This window comes from Podarcis raffonei, chromosome 2 (genome assembly GCF_027172205.1).
Source record: "Podarcis raffonei isolate rPodRaf1 chromosome 2, rPodRaf1.pri, whole genome shotgun sequence".
Classification (NCBI taxonomy): domain Eukaryota; kingdom Metazoa; phylum Chordata; class Lepidosauria; order Squamata; family Lacertidae; genus Podarcis; species Podarcis raffonei.
In genome coordinates this window covers 123744522-123763878 of record NC_070603.1, presented here as the reverse complement: position 1 = coordinate 123763878, position 19357 = coordinate 123744522, and the positions used below count along the sequence as shown (strand labels likewise).

Sequence of the window (19357 nt, the reverse complement as noted above, 5' to 3'; positions counted from 1 at the left end):
CATGCTCTCTCCCACATGCTCACCATTCCCCCTCAATTGTAACAGCACTCAGACCATTGCAAGTGACTGATGTCAGGATAATGAAGTCTCTTTTCCTCTATGCAGATGCTGATGAATGCACCAGATGTCCAGAAGATCAACATTCAAACAAGGAGCAGAATCAATGTGTCCCCAAAGCAATAACCTTCCTGTCCTATGAAGAATGTTTGGGAATCCTCCTGACATCCCTTACCCTCTTCCTATCCTTAACCACAGGCATTGTGTTTGGAATTTTCATTAAATACAAGGAAACTCCCATAGCCAAAGCCAATAACAGGGATCTCTCCAACATCCTCATCATCTCCCTCCTTCTCTCATTTTTGTCCTCCTTCCTCTTCATTGGACAACCAAGAAAAATAACCTGCCTTCTCCGTCAAACAGCCTTCAGCATCATCTTCTCTGTTGCTGTCTCTTCCCTCTTGGCAAAAACCATCACTGTGGTGCTGGCCTTCCTGGCCACCAAGCCAGGGAACAGGGTGAGGAGATGGCTGGGGAAGGGTCTGGCAAACTCCATTGTCATTTCCTGTTCCAGTGTCCAGGTTCTCATTTGTACCATCTGGTTGGGCATCTCTCCCCCATTCCCAGACTCTGACATGCACTCCCAGCCTAGAGAGATTATCCTGCAATGCAATGAAGGGTCTGTTGCCATGTATTATGGAGCCCTTGGCTACATGGGCTTCTTGTCTGCCACCTGCTTCACAGTGGCTTTCCTAGCCAGGAAGCTGCCTGGGGCCTTCAATGAAGCCAAGCTGATCACCTTCAGCATGCTGGTCTTCTGCAGTGTTTGGGTGTCCTTTGTGCCCACCTACCTGAGCACAAAGGGGAAATACATGGTAGCCGTGCAGGTCTTCTCTATTCTGGCTTCCAGTGCTGGGCTGCTAGGCTGTATCTTCATTCCCAAGTGCTATATTATTATACTGAGGCCTGATCTGAATATGAAGGAGCACCTGGCCACAAAAAATAAGCATGGCATTTGAACCTTAATGCTAGAATGTCTCACCAGTATCTGGACTGGAACCACAGCTTACTTACTAATAACTGGGTTTATTATTTTTCAGAAGGCTCCAGTAGGCATGTTTGTGTCTCAAGCACCTCCCTCAGACTGCAGTGTGCATCCCAACAGGTATTAGGTGATGAACAGATCCAGCAGGGTCCCTGTCAGGGATCCTGCTTCCCTTAGCCTCACTTGTTTCCACACACAAGTATACATGCCTATCTTTCTGTAATTAATTCACTGCCACCAATTGCCCCAGAATAGTTCAAAATCTCCTAGTAGTGTTTTTTATTAGGCCTGGTCATGAGATGGGCTCCACCACCAGCCCTTCCTTCAAGTTTGTGTCCCATTCTTTGGGGAGCACATCACCTCCAAGACTAAGATGAGTAATTATTTTACTTAATTCTGCTGGAAGTAGGGAGACCACGTTTCTTGCTAGATCAAATGTAAGCATGAAACAACCACCTGAATCAACATTCTCTGCAATTTAATCTTTATTGATTTAAAATATTGAATCCATACACCACAAAAACAACCAAAGAAAAAACAAATCACATCAAATGCAAAAATAATAATAATGTTACATATAAAATAAAGTTCTGCCATACGTTGAGACTTCCATCACCCTCAGTATGGGTCCTAGATTTCCTTGTTGACTGCATATTGTATCATAAATTTAATTTATCATAAAATAGCTATAATCTTTGTAGCATATAACATTGCAGAAGTTAATCAAAGCATGTCAAAGATTTCATATGTGAACAATCTTCTTTTAAATATAATCTGTATATATCCCATTATTTGTTAAACTTTTGGTTTGTCTGGTTTCTGATTTTCCCCTGTAGTAATAATAATAATAATAATAATAATAATAATAATAATTTGTTATTTATACCCCAGCCACTCTGGGTGGCTTTTTTGGCATCTTTGCCAATTCTACAAAGTCAAATAATTTTGTCTGCCTCTCTATTTTAGTTGGTATTTTGTCTCCCTTCCAACATTCTCTGGTCTCCCAGCAGCCTATGGTCAGGAATGATGGGAGTTGAAGTTGAGTAATATCTTGAGGGAGCCTGGTTGGGCAAGCTTGTATTGGAGAGCTTTTATGAATGTTTTGCAGATCCTTGAAAAGTTTGCATTATTTGAACTGTGTTCATTTTACAGATTAAATGTGTTTAACGTGCATGTTGATTTTCTCCTTCCTTCCTTTAAGATATTGAATAAGTCAGCCTGTTAAGCATTCAAGTTATTGATTGTTGAAAATTTGAGGACCGTAAGTGGCATGATCCCAATGTTTTTAATTATAAACAATTTAAACTCCTAATAAAAAAAAATCATCATATCGGAGACTAATATTGACATTTAGGAATAATAACAATTGGAGAGCCCCTTTTAATTTTTTGTGTGGAAGGGGAAATGAGTGAACTTGAGTTGTCTGAAGACTGGGGAAATATTGCCTAGTGAACAAGGTACAGCTGGGTAACATCCTGGAGTGAGCACTTCAAATATTCTGAATAACTTTTAAATATATAATCGATGGACGAAGAATTGGAAGTCCACTCTGTTTCTTCCTTTCTTCCCTCTTTTTTCTTTTTCTTTTGAAATTCTTGTTCTCTTCCAGTTTCTTCTTATTTCTTTTTCTCTGCTTTGCTTTTACTTATGTTTTCTTTTCTTTTGTTTACGTCCTCTACTCTGGTTTAGTGAGGCACATGAAGGTGATGGCTGGCCTGTGTGAAAGGCCCTGTGTGACTCCTTTGAGAGAGGGCTTTGTATTTTCTTCTATCTTACTTTTTTCTTTTCTTTTCCTTGTTTCGTTTTTATTTTTATCTAGATTAGTTTGTTTTTTATACTACAGGCAGCCCCCCATGTATGTGGGGTAACATTCCAAGGCAACACACACATTGGTGTATAATTGAAACACCTAATGTCCGGATTTCCCCACCCAGTCTTTACCAGGATTTCAAAGGTGAAATTGATGTCCAGGGGTAATTTCTGAAAGGCGGCGCTTTGTCCTGGATCTTAGAGAAGTTCATCGAAAAATTGCGGACATCAGGGTGCGCTGGTTTTTATTTTTTGAAACATGGCAAGCCTGGTTAAAAGAATTCTGAGGGGAGTCTCTAAGAGAAACCAATGTGGCTTTCAATTACCCATTTAGATGCCATCTCCTCAGATGTCAAATATGGAGGGAGAGATATCATACACACAAACTCACAAACATGATGTATATAATACATAATATAATAATACATACTATATATTACATAAAATAATTTATTCTATAATAAATATTATATACATATAATAAATATTATATATACACATAATAAATATTATATATAATGAATATTATATATATATATATATATATATATATATATATGAAGCAGCAACTATAGTCCAGTATTCCTGAGGAATTATAATTATTATTATTGTTGTTGAAAAAACCCACCCCCAAACCACAGAAAGTATGTACATACATATACATACATCATATATATATATATACACATATACATATACATACATCATATACATATACATACATCATATACATATTCATACATCACATACATATACATATACATATACATACATCATATACATATTCATACATCACATACATATACATATACATATACATATACATATACATATACATATACATATTACGGCCAAATCCCGGAGCCCAGGCATCCCAGTGAGCAATACAAAACATGTGTTTCTTCCCATTAAGCTCCAAAGAGCTTCTCCGGAAGTTGGGATTGTTTTTCTCTCCTGGAATTAACAAAATAACAGTCATTCTTGCTGAATCCCAGTGGATTTCCACCCAGAAACTCAGCAACAAAGAAATCCAGAGCAAAACATTATTGTGATAAATACGCCCTGAACTCTTGCAAGGCGGGGGAGTGAGATACCGGACAGACACTCCGACGTCTGGTCATTTCCCCCAATGTTCTGAATCCGTGGCTGAGACCTTTTGGTGGCCCCTATATTCTGTTCAAGTGGGGCGAGGGTCTCTTTCTGCCGTCCATGATTTGGGTTTTAGTTTTTTTGCTCCTTCCTCAGGCTGCCACCAAGATGTCCCTGAGGACCAAATGTCTCCTCACCAGGCCTTTTGAACTCCAGGAAGACTATTACAGGCCAGGAGATCTCATTGTGGGGGGACATTTACGCTTCAGCAGTGCCATACACACAAATCAGATGTTTAATTTGTCACCCCGAGAACGGGACATATACATTTCTAAGTACGTACATGGAAACTCTGGGGAGGGATTTGGGTTGCTCTAATATCATTGTAGACTAGAGGGCTTGTTCCAGGGATCTGCATCCAGGGAGCCAGTGTGGTGTAGTGGTTAAGAGCGGTGGACTCGTAATCTGGGGAACCGGGTTCGCGTCTCCGCTCCTCCACATGCAGCTGCTGGGTGACCTTGGGCCAGTCACACTTCTCTGAAGTCTCTCAGCCCCACTCACCTCACAGAGTGTTTGTTGTAGGGGTGGAAGGGAAAGGAGATTGTTAGCCGCTTTGAGACTCCTTCAGGTAGTGATAAAGTGGGATATCAAATCCAAACTCTTCTTCTTCTTCTGCATTAGCAATATGGCTTGTTTCCCAGAATGAAAAACAAACCATAAAACAAAGCTTTACGGCTTGTCTTCACCAGATAAGAATCTGACCCATTGCTTCTTTCAGAGACTTGCATAGTCTACAAAGACTTCCAGAGACTTATAAGACTTATGTTTATTTGGTTCTATGTTTTCAAGAGAATCCATCAAGAGTGCCTATTTTGTGACTTTCAGAGACTTATAAGACTTATGTTTATTTCGCTCTATGTTTTCAAGAGAATCCATCAGGAGTGCACGTTTTGTGACTTTCAGAGACTTATAAGATTTCTGTTTATTGGGTCTGCAGAGAGTACATATTTCATATATTTCATATTCTATGTTCCGTATAGATTATATAAAGAGTTTATATTGATTTTGCATTGTTGTACATGGTCATCGTGTTGCCTTGGATATTACTGAGAATTGTTTGCAACACAGGGGTTTAATTGTCTGGTTACTGAAAAGCAAACCATGGCATCTCCAAATAATTGTCCATACGGGCAGGTGCTTCTGTTTATGGTGGAGAAAGTAACGCCAAAGCATCCCCATAAATCATGATGGGAAGGCTGCTAGGCTCGCCAACAGAAAATATTTATTATTATTATTACTATTATTACTATTTATTCTATGTAAACATACGGGAAAACAATTCTATCTTCTCCTTTCCACTGATCAAAGTGTTGCCCAAGGTTGCCAAGAACATTCAGAAGTACAGTAAAACAAATTGGCAAAATTAAACTGAACCTGGAGCAGGGCAGATAATTAAAGCAGTCTGCTTCGAATACCAACATTAAGGGGAAATCTACTTGAACAAAATGAACCTTTGCTGTAATAAAGCAATAAAGGTAAAAGTAAAGGTACCCCTGACTGTTAGGTCCAGTCACGAACGACTCTGGGGTTGCAGCGTTCATTTCGCTTTATTGGCCAAGGGAGCTGGCGTACAGCTCCCGGGTCATGTGGCCAGCATGACTAAACCACTTCTGGAGAACCAGAGCAGCGCATGGAAACGCCGTTTACCTTCCTGCCGGAGCGGTACCTATTTATCTACTTGCACTTTGCTGTGCTTTTGAACTGCTAGGTGGGCAGGAGCTGGGAGCTCACCCCGTCACAGGGATTCAAACTGCCAACCTTCTGATCGGCAAGCCCTAGGCTCAGTGGTTTAGGAACACCCCTAGACTTGGAAGTACTAATTGCTAAATGCACACCAGCTCCAAGTGGTTTCCAAATCTCTCCTCCAACTCCTCCCCAGTGCAGCTTAATTGCACTCTTACACAGAAGTCAGGCAGTGGAAAGCCTGACAAACTGTGCTGTTCTGCCTGCATGGTCTACACCTGGTGTACATCCCTTTGCCCTCAAAAGCTGCAGCTTACAGGGAGAGGGAGAATGGACCCACCTGAGGCACTGGCACCCTCCTGCATGCACTCTCAAATGCATGTTGTACTGATTGGACAGCTTTAAAGGGAATTGAACAAATTCACATTCAAGGTCATAAATGGCTGATAATCATGAAGACTGCGTCCACTACCTCTGGTATCGAAGGCAGAGATTTTAAGGCTGCTGCTTAAGTTTCTTCTCCTTTCCTGTTGAGCAACCTCAGACAGCCTTTATTTGTTTGGGGTTGCTTTTGTTGTAGATAGCAAGCGGGAGGGAGTGGAATGTGATTGTGTGTAAAACAGATGATTCTGGCTGGTCACTGATTATAATAATAATAATTTATTATTTATACCCCGCCCATCTGGCTGGGTTTTCCCAGCCACTCTGGGCGGCTGTAGAAAGAAGAGGCTAGAGAGGTCATAAATTTTGTGTTTTAAAATTTTTATTTTTATATTTCGAAAAAGTTTACAACAAATTACAGTAAATAATCAAATAACTTTGGACTTCTCCTCCACATCTCCATGGTGTCTCCAGCTACCCAACTAATGCTGCTTATTATGGTTATTCTATACCAGGGGTCGGCAAAGTTTACCTCACCTGGGCCAGTTCAGGGGAGATACCTCCATGGGCTGGACAAAGCCATGCCGTTTCTTCTTCCTCTTTGGCGATCCCTCATAGCCGAGTAAGATTGTCTTCCATAAACATGGTTTTAACAATGAGTCCGTAAGTGACTGTGGAGGCCAATTCTGGATCCACACGTCCTTCCACAGTTGGGACACTGGTTTCTGGGCGGGAGTCGATCACTGTGTGGATTTGCTAAGCGTGCCTTCCTCCTAGCACGGTTCTCCCTTGCGTCCTGAGTTCGAGTGTCCTCAAAGCCCATGACACCTTTGGCAAAGGCTGTTCTCCAACTGGAGCGCTCGCAGGCCAGTGTTACCTAGTTGTCACTGTTTATACTTCATTTTTTTAATATTTGCCTTGAGGGAGTCTTTTGTTGACCACCAGCATTACGCTTTCCATTTTTAATTTTGGAACAGAGTAGTTGCTTTGGAAGAGGATCATCAGGCATCCGCACAACATGACCAGTCCAACGAAGTTGATGTTGAAGAATGTGTGCATGCCGTTAAACACAAGCATCCTATCAAAGTCGCCAGGCTGCTGCAAAAAATTGAAACAGATCCCACAAAATGTGACTTGATGGAGTTTTGTGGCTGCATCAATCACAGCATCTTGCCATCTGGCATCTAATGAAAGAATAATATGCCTTTTTAAAAAAGTATTTCATTAGAAATGTACTGTGCAATCTTATGCAAGTGATATGGGTAGATGAATTGCCTAAATTCAAGCAGTAAAGGGGTGAAAATGTTGTTAATTGGATTGAGGCCAATTAGCCACACTTACCTTTCACTCCTCTCGTTCCAGCCAGAAGTCTACCCTTAATGCTCTATGTGCAAACATTTTGGGGGATTTTTTGCCCCAACCTTTCCCCACCAAAAAACCCCTCACTCTTTAAAGCTGAATTGGGGCAAATGTCAATCTGGGTTTTCTACAGATGGACATTTGCTCCAGTTGATCCTCAAAGAGTTGGTTTTCATGGGGAAAGATCCAGAGCGTGGATACGGAACTTTAAATTTAATTTAAATTTAATTTAAACCATGTTTCCCTCCATCTGGAAAGAACGGATGAAGGTAAGTGGGACATGTCCTCTTTTGGGATTTCCTCGCCTCCTCTGACACAACTCTCCTTACAGTCAAGTGCTGAAGACCTACCAGCACATCCTGGCCTTGGCATTCTCTGTCAGTGAGGTCAACAGGGACCCCGTGCTCCTACCCAACACAACACTGGGCTTCCGTATCTATGGTGATAACAGTGATGCAAAGACGACTTATGAGTCCAGCCTGTCTCTGCTCTCCACGAGGGGGGACGTGGCTCCCAACTATCAATGCGACAGTCGGGACAAGCTGTTCTCCATCATTGGGGGTCTCAGCTCCAAATCATCAATGCAGATGGCATACCTCTTTGGCATCTTGAAGATTCCACAGGTAAGAGAATTTGTCTGGGGACCCGGGTGGTGCTGTGGTCTAAACCACTGAGCCTAGGGCTTGCCGATCAGAAGGTCATTGCAGTTCGAATCCCCGCAACAGGGTGATCTCCCGTTGTTCGGTCCCTGCTCTTGCCAACCTAGCAGTTCGAAAGCACAGCAAAGTGCAAGTAGATAAATAGGTACCGCTCCGGCGGGAAGGTAAATATATATAGAATATAGATATATATGAATATCTATATTCATATAGTATACAGTATGCTGTCTATTACTATGCTCTGTATTATGTTCTTAACATGATGCTCCATAAAATATATTATTAATGTGGTACACTGCCCTGTAATCTTTTGATAAACAGCAGTATATAAATCAAATAATTAACAATAATAACAGAAATCAAAAGAAGTGGATTACCAATGTAGGAGCAAATGGTTCATGAAACTGGCAAAATTAGCTGCCAAACTAAGAGGGCATAATGACGAAGCATTTAAGGAAGGCTGAAACAGCTTATTGAACCAGAATACAAAAAAGGGAGGTGTGAGGAAGTCGAGGAAATAAGTAAATGAAAGACAAAGATATGAAAATATCGGATGTGGTTTTTTTCTGTTTTCTTTTTAAATGTTTTTGTTTTTAAATGTTTTTGTTTTTTCTTTCTTTTATTGCTTTGTTGTACTGTCTTTTTATTGTATTTTCTTTTATTTTTGGAGTATTGTAACTCTTTTATTGTTTGTCTTTTTTCTTGTAAATGTTAAATTCTAATAAATATCATTATTATTATTTTTAAAAAAGAAGTGTTTAAGGAAGAAGGGAGACCACTGATTGACAATCTATCAAATTATCACCCATATATGTAGTCACAGGCAGGATTTGAAATACAGTATAAGCAGTGGATTACTGAAAGGTTTAATGGCAGTGGGGTTTAGATAATAAAAGTGTATGCATTATAAAACAGCTAATAAAAAGGAGTAAAAAAAGCAAACATCAGGAAGGGATGGGAAGTCAAGAAGAAACTTTGGATGTTAAAAAAGATAGTATATGATGATAAATTCTTTGAAACATTTCTGGAGACTTAATATAAATGATATTTGGGGGGGACCCCAATAATAACATTACTCCGGTTTTGAGAGAACTGTGCTGGTTGCCTGTTCACATCTAAGTCCAATTCAGTTTGGAGCCTGACCTGGGAAACAAATGCATGAATTACTTCAAGTAATTTCATCTCTCTCCTGCACAGCCCTGGAATCCGTGGGAGGAAAAGTGTATTAGAAATATTTCAAAAAATCTAAATAAATTTTGAATAAATGCTTTCTCTTTCCTTCAGCTTGGTTATGGTTCATTCAGCCCTGTTGAGAGACAGATGCTTCCTTCCTTCTTCCGAATCGATCCCAACGAAGTGCCGCAGTACGTCGGGTTGGTCCAACTGCTCCTACATTTCCGATGGAACTGGATTGGCCTCATCACTTCCGATGACGACACTGGTGAAAATTTCATCCGGACTCTGATGCCAATGCTCACGAAGAATGATATTTGTGTGTCCTCGGTAGAAATGATAAATGAACGGCTAATGAAGCGATTAGCAACTAATCTTTTTAAGAAATCTCTTATTAAGTGGCAGAGTAAAGCCATGATTATCTCTGTAGACTACAAGGAAGCAGCCGTGCTAATACATAAACTCGATTTTCTCAGAAAGGATTTCAGGCCCTCACGTGTGAGGGTTTGGATCGTGACAGCCCGCTGGGATTTTGCTGCTCTGGGGTCACAAATGCATTGGAAGGAACTGGAATTCTTCCACGGTGCTCTGTCCTTCAGAGTCCACACAAGTGATGTCCAGGGGTTTAATAAATTCCTCTTGGCTTTAAATCCAGCCCGGCCCGAGGGGGATGTCTTTCTCCGAAACTGGTGGCAAATGGCATTTAACTGCTGGTTTCCGATAGCAGGTCAAACGTCTAGAAAGAGAAAGTGTACAGGGAAGGAGAAACTAGAGGACCTGCCACCCTCTGTGTTTGAAACGAGAATGACTGGCCACAGCTATACCATGTACAATGCCATCTACTCCGTGGCACACGCTTTACATGCCATGTACTCATTGAGACCCACTCGTGCCATGATGCGGGAGGGCAAGAAACCTCTGGCTATCCAGCCATGGCAGGTAACATCTTTCTTTAGATGTATCTCTCTCTTTCCCAAAGTAATGGACCCACTAGTCCGCTAGTGTTTTGTCATGGGTCGCAATACAGATGGATACAGATTGGTATTTTAAAACCATCCAAAGATCTCAATTTCTCCTGTTTGATAGCTTCAGTCTCTTCCTTTCAAGAATGTTGCAACATTCTATACAATGGTACCTCGGGTTAAGTACTTAATTCGTTCCGGAGGTCCGTACTTAACCTGAAACTGTTTTTAACCTGAAGCACCACTTTAGCTAATGGGGCCACTTGCTGCCGCCGAGCCGCCAGAGCACGATTTCTGTTCTCATCCTGAAGCAAAGTTCTTAACCTGAAGCACTATTTCTGGGTTAGCAGAGTCTGTAACCTGAAGCGTATGTAACCTGAAGCATATGTAACCCAAGGTACCACTGTAGTTGTTTCCTGGGTGAGGAGAGGAGGTTTATGAATTCCTGATCTATGATTGCAGTCATGGGATTTTTGTCTATCACATGACGGTGTATGTTTTGACTCCACAGAGTGGGAAGGGACAGAGACAGGATGCTTGTGTTACTGTGTTCCGTGAAGTGGGACTATTGTCCTTTGTTCTTTTTCTCTATGCTGTCGGATGCTAGAAAGAGAGGGAGCCATGTTGCAGTGCTCCGTGTGTGTTTATATGTAAATAAAGTAGATTAGCCAAAATGCTGAGTTGCTGAGGTCTGTCATGCGCATGATACGCAAACTCTGCGGATCCCTAAATGTGCCGGTGTCAGTTGGCATCGGTCGCTGTGATGTTCAGGCTGAAGAAAGCTTTTGAAGCTCACGAACGAAAGACCAGGAGGGAGAGAACATGCCAGTCGGGCATAGGTCTCTGCCAGGGTCCTACTCAAGTGTAGGCTGAACTCATGACAGATAACGCCTGTTATCTTTTCCTTTTCTGGGCTACAAATCTAACTGCATTCTGCTCCCACCCAAGCATGTGGGTTGTGTTATAGCAAATAGACACCAGCCATGAAAAGCAACCGTTACTTGCACTTTCCAGCTATTTGGGGCTGCTGCTGAAAGTTCAATCTAGCAGAACCACCTGCTACATCGGGGCCCAGTACGGGCCACATGATCTCCTGCAATGATTTTGCAAAGTTTTTTGCAGATAAAGTCGCTCAGATTCGGGAAGAGGTAGACGCCACCGTGGGAGCAGGGCCAAGGCGAGAGAGTGCCAGAGTCCTGTCTAGTCAAATTGCGTGGGATCAGTTCCAATCTGTTACCTCCGAGGATGTGGACAGGCTGCTTGGACGAGTGAAACCAACCACCTGTCTCCTTGATCCTTGCCCATCCTGGCTCATAAAAGCTAGCCGGGAAGGGCTGGGCGATGGGCTTCGTGGAGTGGTGAATGCTTCCCTCCGTGAGGGAGCCTTCCCAGACCCACTGAAAGAGGCGGTTATTAAACCGCTTCTTAAAAAACCATCTTTAGATGCGGCCACGATGGCCAACTATTGCCCAGTCTCAAATCTTCCATTCTTGGGCAAGGTGATTGAGCGAGTGGTTGCTGAACAACTCCAGGCACGCCTGGAAGAAGCGGACCATTTGGATCCCTTCCAGTCGGGATTCAGGCCCCATCATGGGACTGAAACTGCCTTGGTCACACTGGTTGATGATCTCCGGCGGGCTAGGGACAAAGGTGAGAGCTGTTTCCTAGTTCTGCTGGATCTCTCAGCGGCGTTTGATACCATCAACCATAACATCCTTCTGGACCGTCTTGAGGGGCTGGGAGCTGGGGGTACTGACATACAGCGGTTCCGCTCCTTTCTCCTGGGCCGTGTTCAGAAAGTGGTGGGGGGGGATGAGTGTTCAGACCCCTGGGCTCTCACTTGTGGGGTGCCTCAGGGTTCTGTCCTCTCCCCCATGCTTTTCAACATCTATATGCAGCCGCTGGGAGAGATCATCAGGGGGTTTGGGCTGGGTGTTCATCAGTATGCGGATGATACCCAGCTCTACCTCTCTTTTAAATCAGAACCAGTGAAGGCGGTGAAGGTCCTCTGTGAGTGCCTGGAGGCGGTTGGAGGTTGGATGGCGGCTAACAGATTGAGGTTGAATCCTGAAAAGACAGAAGTACTGTTCTTGGGGGACAGGAGGCGGGCAGGTGTGGAGGATTCCCTGGTCCTGAATGGGGTAACTTTGCCCCTGAAGGATGAGGTGCGCAGCCTGGGAGTCAATTTGGACTCGCAGCTGTCCATGGAGGCACAGGTTAAATCTGTGTCCAGGGCAGCTGTTTACCAGCTCCATCTGGTACGCAGGCTGAGACCCTATCTGCCTGCGGACTGTCTCGCCAGAGTGGTGCATGCTCTGGTTATCTCCCGCTTGGACTACTGCAATGCGCTCTACGTGGGGCTACCTTTGAAGGTGACCCAGAAACTACAACTAATCCAGCACGCGGCAGCTAGACTGGTGACTGGGAGCAGCCGCCAAGACCACATAACACCGGTCTTAAAAGACCTACATTGGCTCCCAGTACGTTTCCGAGCACAATTCAAAGTGTTAGTGCTGACCTTTAAAGCCCTAAACGGCCTCGGCCCAGTATACCTAAAGGAGCGTCTCCACCCCTATCGTTCTGCCCGGGCACTGAGATCCAGTGCCGAGGGCCTTCTGGCGGTTCCCTCACTGCGAGAAGCCAAGTTACAGGGAACCAGGCAGAGGGCCTTCTTGGTAGTGGCGCCCTCCCTGTGGAAAGCCCTCCCACCAGATGTCAAAGAGAACAACAACTATCAGACTTTTAGAAGACATCTGAAGGCAGCCCTATTTAGGGAAGCTTTTAATGTTTGATGTATTAGAGGATTTTAATATTTTTTTGGAAGCCGCCCAGAGCGGCTGGGGAAGCCCAGCCAGATGGGCGGGGTACAAATAATAAATTATTATTATTATTATTATTATTATTATTATATTCATTCCATCCCATGGCTAATTATCTCAATGGATAAAACAAAAATTTTTTTCCCTTCCAGTAGCACCTTAAAGACCAACTAAGTTAGTTCTTGGTATGAGCTTTCGTGTGCATGCACACTTCTTCAGATACACTTTTTGTTTTGACTATGGCAGACCAACACGGCTACCTTTCTGTAACTATCTCAATGGATGTAATTCCAAAGTCTTTGGTCTGTGTTTAGTTCAAACGTAAGAAGAGCCTGTTGGATTGTGCCAATGGCCCAGTTTACACAACATTATTCTTCAAGTAGGGTCAGGTGGGTTAGATTCAGGGTCCTCATCTCAGAGAAAAGCATATGCAAGTTTAAAAAAACCCAACCGTCTAGATATGTAAATTGTTTATTCTGTTATTGTGTGTGAGCAACCTTGCATACCTCCAGTCAACAGAGGGCAGGGCTGAGACTAACACACAGTCAGGGAAAATGCACTTCATGGTCTCTTGCCAAAGTCCTAGGCTCCACCCATCCTTCCTCTTCCTGCAAAAGGAACTGAGCCAGGATGAGGGAGGTGAAATCAGGGCCTCAATGAATATCTGAACAGGAGGAAGGCACCAGTGATCAGGAGAGTCAATAGCTGGATCATGGGAAAGGTCCAAACAGGGGTGTCCCAACCACATTTCTGCTTGGCTAAAATAATGATCTAGAATCATAGAATCATAGAATCATAGAGTTGGAAGAGACCACAAGGGCCATCGAGTCCAACCCCCTGCCAAGCAGGAAACACCATCAGAGCACTCCTGACATATGGTTGTCAAGCCTCTGCTTAAAGACCTCCAAAGAAGGAGACTCCACCACACTCCTTGGCAGCAAATTCCACTGTCGAACAGCTCTTACTGTCAGGAAGTTCTTCCTCATGTTTAGGTGGAATCTTCTTTCTGGTAGTTTGGAACCATTGCTCCGTGTCCGTTTCTCTGGAGCAGCAGAAAACAACCTTTCTCCCTCCTCTATGTGACATCCTTTTATATATTTGGACATGGCTATCATATCACCCCTTAACCTCCTCTTCTCCAGGCTAAACATGCCCAGCTCCCTTAGCCGTTCCTCATAAGGCATCGTTTCCAGGCCTTTGACCATTTTGGTTGCCCTCCTCTGGACACGTTCCAGTTTGTCAGTGTCCTTCTTGAACTGTGGCGCCCAGAACTGGACACAGTACTCCAGGTGAGGTCTGACCAGAGCAGAATACAGTGGCACTATTACTTCCCTTGATCTAGATACTATACTCCTATTGATGCAGCCCAGAATTGCATTGGCTTTTTAAGCTGCCGCGTCACACTGTTGGCTCATGTCAAGTTTGTGGTCAACCAAGACTCCTAGATCCTTTTCACATGTACTGCTCTCAAGCCAGGTGACACCCATCTTGTATTTGTGCCTCTCATTTTTTTTGCCCAAGTGCAATACTTTACATTTCTCCCTGTTAAAGTTCATCTTGTTTGTTGCCTCTCCTTCCTCCGCACACTTGCCTCTCCTTCCTCCGCACGCTGTTTTGGGGGTTCTCGCGACCCTTTAGAACAGATTTGGGGAGCGTGCAATGGTGCCTGAGGAGGAGAGGGCAAGTCCCGTGGTGCTAGTAGGAATCTTTCCTGTGGCTTCTGCTAGAATGACTTAGTTGAATATGGAGGATACGCCTGTCTCAGACTCCCTTCATCAGGCAAAATTGTGTCCCTTGGTCTTAAACTCAACAAAAGACTAGAAAAAATAATACCCCCCTCCCCTCCAAATACTGTTCCAATAGGTCAAGGCTCAGCAAAGTCACTATGTTATCTAAACCTCTCCCCTCCTTTGTTCTTCAGATTCTCTCCTTTTTGAGGAACATCCGATTTAACAACAGTGCTGGAGATGAAGTATCTTTCACGGACAACAGTGTGGTGGGATCTTCTGGCTATGATCTTCTCAACTGGATCTATTTCCGAAATGAGTCAACAGCTTTAGTGAAAGTTGGGAGGATGGATCCAGAAGCCCCACGGGGCAAAGACTTCATCATTAACCCAGATACAATTGTGTGGTCTACCAAGGTGGAGTGAATGTCCCAGAGCTTGCGAAAGAATTAGAGCATGATGGACTTGAATGCCCGTCAGCTCCAACCAACATGGCCAATGGTTAGGGATGATGGGAGATGTAATCTGGGAATCTTTTGGTGGGTGGGGGAAGGCACAGGTTCCCCAACCTTGCTCCATGCAGTGGTTCAAAATAGCTTTGACCCTCTTACCTACATTTATCATCATTTCTAGCGTGCAAAGAGGGGGCCACCTTTGAAGACCTCCAAGTCCTGCTTAAAACACTTCTATCCATGCAGAAAACCTTTCATTATATCTGCCTTTCTTAGACCCCACCTTCTGCAAGCTGTGCAAAGATCTGCTCTCCAGGGCAAAGGAGAAAAATTCCAGAAGGGAAGCCGGTTTGCTGTAATGTATGCATTCGCTGTCCAGAAGGGACTTTTTCTAACCAGACAGGTAGTTCCAACCCTGAACCTTATTCTACAGTGCAGAAGTTGCTTGTGTCCAGGGAGGGTTAAGGTAGGGTTATCAGACGTCCCCGGTTCCCGGGGACAGTCCCTGGATTTGCAAATCTGTCCCCGGACAAATTCCATCCCTGGAATGTCCCCAGATTTGCAAATCTATCCCCAGGAAACATGGCAGCGACAGCCTCAGCAGCCCAGAGCCAGCCTGGTAGCGCAGTTGGCTCTGGCTGGCTTCAGGAGCTGCTCGCTGGCGTGGCGCCCACCAGTTTGCCTCCCAGAAGTCCCCGTATGATGTGTCTTGTGAGCAACACATCATATGGGGACTTCCAGCGAGGAAAAATGGTGGGCGCCACAGCAGCGAGCAGCTCCTGAAGCCAGCCAGAGCGAACTGCGCTACCAAGCTGGCTCCGGGCTGCTGACTGCCACTTCTGCCGCCACTGCCGAAGGGGAACTGGGGATGTCCGGCAGTACAGATCTCCTGCCCCCTTCCCCCTTTGTTTTGACTGATCAGGGGAGGCTTGGGAGTTGCAGGCAGCCAGCCGTTACCCAGTTTTGTAAAAACTCTGCGCATTTATGTTTCACAGGGTGTGAAAGAAGGGCTTTGGACCTTGCCTGGCAGAGAAACGGTGTGTCTTGCACCCCTCCTGGGCAACGGCCGCCCACCCATGACTTCCAAGCCTCCCCCGGTCTGTCAAAACAAAGGGGGAAGGGGGCAGATCATTGGAGAAGGAGTCACGGGCAGGCGGCGCACCGTTGCCCAGTTTTTTAAAAACTCTGTGCATTTGTGTTTCACAGGGTGCGAAGAAGGGCTTCACACCTTTACACAATATGCATGTGCACTTGGGCCCAGGGTCTTTTGCCTCACCATCCCCACTACTGACTCCCTGTTGCTCCTCAGCTTTAAAAAATAATTTTAAAAATCTCCCCGGATTCATTGGAAAAAATCTGGTAACCGTAATAGGCAAGTGCAGACTTCTTTCATTATGTCCTTTTACTGCTTAGCTCTGCTGGCCTCAACATCCCCCTGAATTTCGCTGTAACTAGAAGAATTTTCAAAACGTATTCCAGAATTGCAACGTGTAGGATTTGCTATAGTTCTATGTAACTTTGCAGTTCTAAGTTTCTTTGCAGCTTGCTTCCCTGTTTCAAAAAATGTGTTTTGTAACTTTTAAGATTCTGATCTTTTGCAATAAAAGGTCAAAATAGAGCAGAATCTCAGAGATTTTGAGCAATAAGAAGGAGAATAGGGCAGGCCAACACAAAATAATATTTATAACGAGGGTCTACACCTCTGATTTCTTCTCCTGCCATCCCCACCTACCATGCACACCAGCCTGGTGTATGTGTGTGTGTGTGGATGAAAATAAAGCTATATTAGATATACTCAAATAGTGCTTGCTAATTCCAGATGCTGCTAACTGTGCCCAGTGCCCAGAAGATCAATACCCAAGCAAGGACCAAGACCAGTGTATTGCCAAGAAAATCAACTTCCTTTCGTATCACGAGGCTTTGGGATTTGTTTTAGCTTCTCTGGCTCTTTTCCTTTCTCTAATCACCTCATTAATCCTGGTAACCTTCATTAAAAACAAGGACACCCCAATTGTCAGAGCCAATAACCGCAACCTCACTTATATCCTCCTTGTCTCCCTCCTGCTCTGCTTCCTCTGCTCCTTCCTCTTCATTGGTCGACCCAAAAAAGTCACCTGTCTTCTCCGGCAAATGGCTTTTGGAATCACCTTCTCTGTTGCCATTTCTTCCATTTTGGCAAAAACCGTCACGGTAGTTCTGGCCTTCATGGCCACCAAGCCAGGAAACGTGGCCAGAAAACTCTTGAAGACACAATTAGCAAGCACCATTGTCCTGGTCTGTTCCCTCATTCAAGCAGTTATCTGTGCCATCTGGCTGGCAACCTCTCCCCCATTCCCAAACCTGGATTTCTACTCCATGGCTGTGGAGGTTGTAGTGGAATGCAATGAAGGCTCCGTCACCATGTTTTACTCTGTCCTGAGTTACATGGGTTTCCTGGCCCTCATCAGTTTCACAGTAGCCTTCCTAGCTAGGAAGTTGCCTGACAGCTTTAACGAAGCCAAATTTATCACCTTCAGCATGCTGGTCTTTTGCAGTGTTTGGATCTCCTTTGTGCCCACCTACCTGAGCACCAAAGGGAAGTTCATGGTGGCCGTGGAGATCTTCTCCATCTTGGCCTCTGGTGCTGGTCTCTTGGGTTGCATCTTTCTCCCCAAATGCTACATTATTCTCCTGAGACCTAACCTCAACAGCAGAGAGCATCTAATAAGAAAGAAATATCAAGGAGCTTAAGAAACTAAATATCTCATAACTTCCTATACAAAGAAACTGGTTGAACTATTCTTTAGCTAATGTGATCAGGTTTAACTACCAGACTTTTACAAGACATCTGAAGGCAGCTCTGTTTAGGGAAGCTTTTAATGTTTAATAGACTATTGTATTTTAATATTCTGTTGAAAGCCGCCCAGAGTGGCTGGGAAAACCCAGCCAGATGGGTGGGGTATAAATAATAAATTATTATTATTATTATTATTATTATTATTATTCCTGAAAAATCTTGCAAATCTTGTGTATCGTTTCTGATTCTTTTTGTTTTGTTCATTCAATAAACATAGTGAAAGAAAGAAAATTGGTTTTGTAGTCCTATATATGTTTTGAACCAAAGATGAATCAGCAGAATTCTGAACCAAAAGCTCCATCCTTGGGAACTTGATCCTTGGGCAGATTAAATTTCCAGCAGCTATCTTGCAGATGTAGCTATAACCTGCCACTGGTTTGTTTCCCTTTAAATATCAGATCAACACTGGGGCCTAAACTACTTTGAAAACCTGATTGGTGGGTAATGGGACTTTAACCCCTTGTTCTTTGCTGCAACTGCAGGGATACAGTACAGATAATCAATAATCTCACGACTGGGAAAAACCAACACCACTATGCTCTCAGAGGAGCTTCCAGGGATGGCATGCCCTTGGCTGTTTAGGGATAGCCTGCAACCAGGGGTGGTCAGCCTGCAGTCCTGTGAACAGATCAGCCCCCAGTTAATTGCATGCAGCCCTTTGTTGTTGTTGTTTAGTCATTTAGTTGTGTCTGACTCTTCATGACCCCGTGAACCAGAGCATGCCAGGCACTCCTGTCTTCCACGGCCTCCCGCAGTTTGGTCAAACTCATGCTGGTAGCTTCGAGAACATGGTCCAACCATCTCGTCCTCTGTCGCCCCCTTCTCCTTGTGCCCTCAGTCTTTCCAAACATCAGGGTCTTTTCCAGGCAGTCTTCTCTTCTCATGAGGTGGCCAAAGTATTGGAGCCTCAGCTTCACGATCTGTCCTTCCAGTGAGCACTCAGGGCTGTTTTCCTTCAGAATGGATAGGTTTGATCTTCTTGCAGTCCATGGGACTCTCAAGAGTCTCCTCCAGCACCATAATTCAAAAGCATCAATTCTTCGGCGATCAGCCTTCTTTATGGTCCAGCTCTCACTTCCAAAAATCACTACTGGGAAAACCATTTCTTTAACTATACGGACCTTTGTTGGCAAGGTGATGTCTCTGCTTTTTAAGATGCTGTCTAGGTTTGCAGCCCTTGGTTCAAAAGCCACCTACAGGTGACAGCATATTTATTTTTTATTTTTTAAATTTCTATACCAGTTTACATTTTTAATAAAAATCTTAAAGTGGTTTACAGCATATTAAAACAATATAACAATAGCCAG

General features: G+C 43.9%; 2 protein-coding genes across 2 annotated transcripts in view; one reads left to right on the top strand and one right to left on the bottom strand.

The window, feature by feature from the left end:
* Positions 1 to 19357, bottom strand: part of LOC128409430 (gastrula zinc finger protein XlCGF17.1-like) — a 198926-nt gene that overhangs the window by 55655 nt on the left and 123914 nt on the right. The window lies entirely within an intron of this gene.
* On the top strand, positions 16566 to 18185 carry LOC128409486 (vomeronasal type-2 receptor 26-like). The gene has a single exon (XM_053380009.1). It carries the CDS (start codon positions 17345 to 17347, stop codon positions 17942 to 17944), a length of 600 nt encoding a protein of 199 aa, XP_053235984.1. The 5' UTR covers positions 16566 to 17344; the 3' UTR covers positions 17945 to 18185.

Bases quoted from the DNA above. Each gene is read 5' to 3' on its own strand.
- LOC128409486 (XM_053380009.1), top strand. From the start codon at position 17,345: ATGGCTTTTGGAATCACCTTCTCTGTTGCCATTTCTTCCATTTTGGCA.